At 45.7% G+C, this 8,307-nt stretch overlaps 1 protein-coding gene across 1 annotated transcript; it reads left to right on the top strand.

Annotated features, from left to right (window-relative positions):
• Positions 1 to 5,638: 5,638 nt before the first annotated feature.
• LRATD1 (LRAT domain containing 1) lies at positions 5,639 to 7,554 on the top strand. Its single transcript, XM_061460843.1, has 2 exons — positions 5,639 to 5,752; positions 6,346 to 7,554. Exon 2 carries the CDS (start codon positions 6,383 to 6,385, stop codon positions 7,235 to 7,237), a length of 855 nt encoding a protein of 284 aa, XP_061316827.1. The 5' UTR covers positions 5,639 to 5,752; positions 6,346 to 6,382; the 3' UTR covers positions 7,238 to 7,554.
• Positions 7,555 to 8,307: the final 753 nt, after the last annotated feature.

Consider the following 8,307-nt stretch of genomic DNA (forward strand, 5'->3'; position numbering starts at 1 on the left):
CAAAAAGTTTATTTGCCATGTGACAGTAGTCCACCTAATTAGACTGCATTAGAAGACAGCTACAAATACTTTTTTTTATTTACTTTTTTTCTCCTGTCAGCCTGTTTTCTGAAGCTGCACTAGTTTCTGGAGATAGATACTGTGTCCTGTACAAACATGATAATGTCATTTTTATTTTAGATATGTTTGTAGCTAGAGCTAGAGGAGACTATGGGAATTTTCCTACTAGGCTGCCATTATCACCCTCCTTTTACAGAAGGAACAATGTAATCACCTTTCTTAAAGCCATGTCAAAATCATATATTCAGAAGGGACAATACTTGAGACTGTTCCAATTTCAGCCTACCAGCTACAGAGTGCCAACACCTTTAAAAAAGATGTTTTTCATCTGGCACATATTCAACACCTTGTTACAAAAGTGCTGTAGATTTAAACTCACCCTGTAACTATATGATCACAGGATCAGCTATAAAAGAAGTTAAAGTAGTACATAGCTAGGGTCAAAGTTCACTATAAATTGGAATCCTCTTATTCATGATTAAATATAATATGAAACTGCATCTTTACTGATGAGCCAAACCAAACAGGAAAAAAAAACCCAAACAACAAACCAATAAACCATGAATAAAAATTCTTCTATTATATCAAACCTACTTGAACTAATATATGAAATTAAAGATTAAGGTTACTTTATACAAGCTTTAAAACACATAGCCACTGAAAAACAGATTCTGTGGCTACAATCACTTGGTTAAGCTCAACTATATTTAATTCTGTTTCCTAATAGAGATAAAAATTAATTTTATGTAAATGGTATAAACTTTTAGACTACAGTCCTGAGCCTGCACAAGTATAAATGTTTTTCTGTGAATAAGCAATAAGAAGTTTTCCCTGCTTGACTGTAGTCATGTATGCTTAGATGGTTTTGTTGTTGCTGTTGTTATTTTGTTTTTTCTGTCTCTCTAAGAAAATGGTGGCGAGTCAGAGCATTTTGGAATGTTCAAAATCACACTGAGGAGGAGATTGCCTTGGAAATACAAGGATCAAGTAATAAGATTCACTGTTAATTGATCTAACTTTATGTTCACTGACAGGCAGATCTTCAGAAGTTCACAAAGCATCCTGTTGTAATCCTAAGGAAAGCTTCTTTGCAATTCGAGTACATAATTTAAGATTAACCTCCCCAAACATCCCCTCCAAAAAACAGTAGCAGTAAAGAAAAAAAGTGCCTATGCACAGTTTCCATTCAGTGCAGAGAGACAGATATCTAAATGAAAATCTAGTCCCTCAGCTATTTTTCTTTCATACTCCAGTGAACGAATATGATGCTACTGTCAGGGCCCTGAGTACACCAGAAAGATCTACAAGTTCTTGCCTTGTTTCTTCAGGGTCTGCTGCCAGTGTTCAAGATCAGATCTGATAAGATGAATCTTGGATAAGATGCCTAGGACAAAAGCAAAGTTATTGATGAAGAGCTTTGAGAAGGTTTGGATGGGGCTTCAGCACCCTGACCTGGGAGCTGCACTGAAGCTGCACTGAAGCTCTGGCCCATGCCTAGGGTAGGCTGCCTGTGTTGGGATGGCCTTGCATGGCTGCAGTGACCTCCCAGATAGGCCTCTGCTGGCCCCAGTCCCCCAGCCCAGCTTTGCTCCTTTTGTCAGGACACTTTGGGACTGCACTTGGGGGTGAGATGACCCCCAGCTTCCCAAACCCTACCCCTGCCCTGCTGCTCCCTGACAGCTGAAAAGCGACGAGGTTTTCCTGTTTTGGATCCTCCACCATCTACATCAGTTGTGGTCCAGTTCACAGGTTTCCCAAAGAACTAATGTCTTAGGTCTCTGAGGCCTTAGGTACTCTGAGGCTGTAACGAAGGTATAGGCACAGAAGAAATATACATGGAGTATGCCACTCTAGAGATTTTCAGGCAAAGATCCTTCCTGGTACCCTTTATGTCTAGGTGCCTGTGGGCAGACCAGACTGCAATCTGAAATAGGTGAGTTTCTGGGCATCTGAGATTCAATGTTAACAGAATTTTAATGGATATCTTACTAAAATCTAGAGAAAGTTTATAATACATAGGAAAGTTCCCACTCTTAGAATCAGGGTTTTTTTATCTATGATTGTTTATTGCAACATCCGCTCCTAAATTTTTCTACACAAATGTTATCCACTCATTTAAATCAATAGAGGTTTCAGCTCCAATTTTAGCAAGAGGCATCCAAGGCTTCAAAGCTCAGCTCAAGGCAAGATGATAAGAACATTTAAAAAGTAAGGTTTAAAAAATAAGCTACCGAGTATCTATTTTGTTACATATTTTAAGGGTTTTCACTGCATTAAATTAAACATAAATGCAACAGGGACAAAATGCCAAGGATGGAAAAGGCACAAAAAGAAAAAATAGCAGTGGAAAAATGTAAGAAGTTTGCTGCCTCATAGCAGACTGGGACAGAACCAGAGATGATGATGTTATCAGGTTTCTCTCCTATGCTCAGAATGTGGAAAAAATTGTCAGGGTTATTAACAATGGATTAGGGTTAGCAACATGGCAAATCCCCACATCCTGGTGCAACAAAAGATTATGACCTTGGTTAACTAGGCTGAAGCTGGTCAGTGGGAGCATGAACAGAGTGACACTGAATTGCCAGTGCCATGGTCTGAGATCCGCCAAGCCTGCACTCACTACCTTGCCCAAAAATTCTCCATGAGCACTCAGAAGTAAAACATCAAAAGCAGATGATAAATGTATTAATTAAAATAGCTCAGACAAAACAAGCATCTCTTGTAGACCATGGCAATACACTTCTGCGGACACTGTGTACTGCTTTTGTGACATCCTCCAATACTGACAGAAGCCTTCAAGCTGAGAGCTTTATTTCAAGCAGTTGATTAACATAATTTCTATCATTTTTCTATAGTGACATTGATCACAGTTATATAGAAGTCTGCTTATAAATTTGGGGTTGGGGGTATTTCAGGTTTTTTTTAAGGCAACTACTTGACACTTCGTAATTTAAAATTGATATTGAAGAGAAACTGAGGGGAAAAGTCCTTGAGGGGTGGAGGTAGAGCATGAAGCGCTGGTGAGACAGTGTGCAGCCAAGAGAACTGAAATGAAATGAGAAAATGGGTGTTGGAGGTATGTGGAACAGAGGTCATGGAGAGATGTAGACTGATTATAAGAGACTATAAGTGCTTCAGCAGTCCGCGGAATACCCTCTTTCTGCAGACTTGCAAAAGCATGGAAGACACAAAGAAAATAGTTAAAATTTGGCAGGAGATAGTCCACCTAGATAGAAGTGCAGAGTCTTCTTTAGACCCAGACTCCTCCCTTCTGCACCTGCAGTTTACTGAAGCAGTCTGTTCTCGGAGATTTTGCATGGAAAAGATTAAATAATGCTTTGTTTGTTTAGAACTACCTAAAAATTACTCCACGTAGCCTTGATGATTGGCAAACGTGGGAAGTGTGAACTGTGCAAGTGCAACCTAAAAAGATGCATCCTTTAAATGGGAAAATGTAAAGTGTTTAGAAAACAGAAACTGTTGATGAAGGCCTACAGAAAATGGCCTTCAATTTGGACTAGTTTTAACAATAAAGCACATTAACAGTCATTAAAAAATAATCAGAATATTTAAACACTGTTTTACAGCCTTAATTCTAAACCTATTATAGTGCCTTCTTAATTTAATTTAAAATGTTGCAGTTGGTGAAGGTCATGCCATAAAAGAACAATTTCTGACAATCATTAGAAAATCATTTACACAATTCCAGAGATAAATAACATCCATCAGTTATGCTTAGTCCTGTGAAACTTTTAAGTGCAGATATTAGAGTAGAATCCTTTTTTATTTTACTTTTTTTTTTAATTCACTTTCTAGTTCTACACACCCAGAATGCTACACCCTTAACTGCTGTAAATCAGCTTAATTCCTGTGTGTCCCCGGCTCTAGCCCCTGGGTTTATGACACATGGGAAGTCTGTAACCACCAACAGATTAGTATAACTACCACAATGAAAGATAACTGATGTCAGTCTTTGAATGTCCTATCACTAAACACACCCTTTTTTCTCTTCCATTTATGATGTGCAGCCTTTGCATACGTTAAAAAAATAATGAGAACAAAAAAAGTCATTCTAGAAAGACAAGTATATAAATATTTGAATGGAAAAATGAAAGGGTCAGTCAAAGTAAACACGCCTAAGAAACTCAGTATTTGACCCATATGTACTTAGTTGTACAACCTGTACAAACTGAAATTCAGTGTATTTATTTAAGGATGTATGTCTCTCTATCATGAGAATAAAGCAATGGCATTATTGTTCTCAGTTAATTGAAACTGAAGACTGGAAAAAGGCCAGCAGTGAAGACAGATATTATCTAAAACCACTGAAAGCGGAAATAGTTATGTCTAGATGACAAAACTATGTCCAATGTGAAGAAAGTAGTAAATGTACTTCTAGATTAAAATAGTACTTTAATGATTCACATATGAACCAAAGAATGTCATTACATTTTTTTCATGAAGTGTCTTAAAATATTTAAATTCTCACTTCTCAGAAGTTCACGATTAGTGCATAAGACTGGGAACGCAGAAGAACTAGGTTATAGTCCCCCGGGAATGCATCTTCTCCAAGGCTGGCAGTCTCTAAGACCTCAGCGTATACACGGTGTCATCCTGCCTGCCTCCTCCTGCGAGCCAGGGGACCCACTGAAGCATTGACAGTGCCTTACATGGAAATGGTGGTCAAATGAACTAGCAATTCCTGAGTTCTGTTTCCATAATGTGAAAAATGAGGTGTAAAAGTGTGCATTGCTACTAACTACTATAGATGACAGATTTTAGAATTCCTATGTTTTAGGAACAAATGGAGTGCTTCTGTCAGGCAGCCTCATTTTTTACTTCAGACAAGTCATAGCACATCCTCTAGTCTAAGGACAACCCACAACCGCTGCTTCAGCCGGGTGTGGAAAGACAAACACAGAGTCATCTCACCTAACGTCAACCATACAACATTTTAACGTCCCAGCCAGCTGATGGCTAAGCGGCAGTTCATGCCTTCCCAAAATCGGTCCTGCAGCAGGCGGGAGAAGCACCCCTCTGGAAATGCCCGTCTCTGCTGACTGTGGGGAAACCCGGAGGACCCCTCAGGCTGCTCAGACACAACCTGAGGTTGCTGAAGTTAGGTGACGCGCATCCCACCACCGGCCTCGAAGGTGGGAGCAACTCTGGGCCACGTGCAACAATCCAGCTGAAGCCGGGGCGGGAGTTTTTGACCAAAATGCCCTCTTTCCGTTCCTTCCCCATTTATTTCTTCTCGGTGCAGGGTCGCTTGGCAGCGGCACACCGCGGTGGGCGCACCCTTTACCCCACCCCGCCCCGCCCCGCCGCCTCTTCCCCCAAGGAGCTCCGCTTCCCCACACCGAGCTGCCGCCGTGCCGCGACCCCGCGGCCCCTCCGCGGTAGCAGCGGCAGCGGCGCTTCCCGGCGTCACTGCTCGGCCGAGCCCCATCGCCGCCGCTGGGCGCCGCGCGACGTGTCCAATGAGCGGGGCCGGGGCGGGCTCGGGAGCGGCGCCGCCGGTACTTAGGCTCGCCGAAGGGGCCGAGCAACCCACAGCGGAGCGGGACGGAACAGCCGGAGGAGCTGGGCGAGCAGCGGGGAAAGGACGCGGCTCGTTTCCTCTGCAGCGCCCATGGGGACAGGACGACTTTAAAGGAGTTTGGGGGGGGGTTCTGGCGCTGGGCGACCACGGGTACGGAGGGGAGCGAGAGGAACCCCGGGGTGGGGGGCGCTGATCGCCTGCTCTTCGCCTTGCTCCTTGCGGGGTTCAGGCCGGGCTGCAGGGATTGGCAGGCAGGGGTGTCAGGTCCGAGGCTGTGTGCTCCTCCAGGTGCCCTCCCTCACGTAGCGCTGCCCAGCGCAGCTCGGCTCGGCAGAGGGAAAAGCTCAGGACCCTATGGGGCAGGCCCACTTACTCACCCCGGGAGCCCTCTCGCCTTGCGGAGCGAGGGCTCCCGGGCCAACTCCGTCCCCTCGCGCAAAGCTGGCAGGCGGCGTGAGCTGCCTTCTTGCGCGGCGGCGGAAGCCGGGCGCTTCGGGACCGCAGGCAGCCCCACACGGGGAGACGGGGCTCTGCTCTGCCCGCTCACCGAGGGCAGGGGGAAGGATCCGCACTAGGAGTTACTCCCTTGCATATACGGGAGGGAAGAAGCGGGGGAGGGATGAAGGCTTAGGGCGGAATCGCTGAGATCTTTTGTATGTGCACTGAATATCTTTTTCTTTCATTTTTTCCTTGCTCCCCTTCACTTGTTCTCTCTGTCCCTGCTCACCCCACCCTTCCTTCAGATCCGGCCATTCCTGCCCTCGCCTCGCCCTGTCATTGATGGGAAATCAACTGGATCGCATCACCCACCTGAATTACAGTGAGCTGCCGACCGGGGACCCCTCGGGGATCGAGAAAGACGAGCTGCGCGTCGGGGTGGCTTACTTCTTTTCGGATGAGGAGGAGGACCTGGACGAGCGAGGCCAGCCAGACAAGTACAGCGTGAAGGGTTCCGGCAGCCCTGACCAGGAGACGCCCACCCACCACCTCCACCACCAGCTGGTGCTAAACGAGACCCAGTTCTCTGCTTTCCGCGGCCAGGAATGTATCTTCTCCAAGGTCAGCAGCGGCCCCCAGGCTGGGGACCTCAGCGTATACTCGGTGTCAGCCTTGCCTGCCCTCTGCAAGCCGGGGGACCTGCTGGAGCTGCTCTATTTGGGGCCGTCGGAGCACCCTCCGCCGCACTGGGCAGTTTACGTGGGCAGCGGGCAGATCATCCACCTGCACCAGGGGCAGATTCGCCAGGACAGCTTGTACGAGGCGGCCGCGGGCAACGTGGGCCGCGTGGTGAATAGCTGGTACCGCTTTCGCCCGCTGGTGGCTGAGCTGGTGGTGCAAAACGCCTGCGGGCACCTGGGCTTAAAAAGCGACGAGATCTGCTGGACTAACTCCGAGAGCTTCGCCGCCTGGTGCCGCTTCGGGAAAAGGGAGTTCAAAGCCGGGGGGGAGCTGCAGGCTGCTGCCGGCACCCAGCACCAGCAGCAATACTATCTCAAGATCCACTTGGCAGAGAACAAGGTACACACGGTGAGGTTCCACAGCCTGGAGGATCTAATACGAGAGAAGCGCAGGATCGATGCCAGTGGCAAACTGAGGGTGATCAAAGACCTGGCTATAGTGGATGGAAAGGAATAGGGAAGAGCAGGGGTACATCTTCCTTCTGCCCTGCCCAGGGAAACCAGCCTGCCACAGAAACAGGAGGCTGCACCCACTTTCCGTGGGACACGACTGGAAGCAGGATCCATGGCAACATTCCAGAAAACCAGCATTCTTTACACCCATAGCCAGTATTTTGTTTGGCTTTTAATAGCATTAATGCTGAAAGAGCAAGAGAGAGGAAGAAAAGAGGGGGGAAGTGCAGGAAGGCTGTTCTCAGAGTATGTGGACAAAGTCTCTCCTGTTGATCGATGTTGATCATTCTAGCAACACACCAATAAAATTTCAAATTGAAATTTTTTTTTTAATTTTTATTTCATGGCTTTAATCCATGATAAGTTTTGAACAGCTGGGGCCGTGGATGTGGATTTAGCTAAATGAGTTTCTAGCTAATATTTGCCTTGCAGCCAACCAAAAGCGTCAGTTATACTTTGCTAACTGGGAGGGGAAGGGAGTTGGGCAGTGGGGGGACAAATGCCTCTTTCTTTTGTTTGTCAGCACTGTTTCAGACTGTAGCTGCAACCCAAATTTTGTCCTAGCCAGTTCTGGCAAAATATTAACAGGGGAAAATGCTTCCATGTTTCTGCTTGAAATCTATCACATTTAAAGTATTTGTCTTCTTTGCTTTCTGTTCACAGCTTTCTGCTAAATGTCATCATAATGCATAAGTTCTTTCCACCTCTTCCCTCCTCCCACCTTTCCTGAATTTTTTTTTTTTTTTAAAAAAGTTGATGAGCAGCTGTTTTCCTGAACAAAGTTAATTGGTTAAAGGAAGTGGTTTATCTTGGAGAGCAGTACACTGTGTTGCTCCTCAGAGATCCAGCCTCTAGGATCTCGCGCTTGAGCTGTGGATTTGTATCGCTGTAGTGATTCTCACTGCACCACCGCTTCAATACCTCTTCGTGCACAGGTCAATAGAATCCTGCAAGAAACAAATAGGTTTGAATTCTGCATGTTGCCTCCTTGAACCAGCAATTCATTGCATACTTTCAATTCCACTTAAAGAAAAAGATGTAACGTGGCCAAGTTCATCTTGCATTTCAAATTTT

The sequence above is a fragment of the Pezoporus flaviventris genome, unplaced genomic scaffold, assembly GCF_033815535.1.
Source record: "Pezoporus flaviventris isolate CSIRO_AGI_PZ_B2104156 unplaced genomic scaffold, CSIRO_AGI_Pfla_v1 ptg000031l, whole genome shotgun sequence".
In the NCBI taxonomy this organism is placed as follows: domain Eukaryota; kingdom Metazoa; phylum Chordata; class Aves; order Psittaciformes; family Psittacidae; genus Pezoporus; species Pezoporus flaviventris.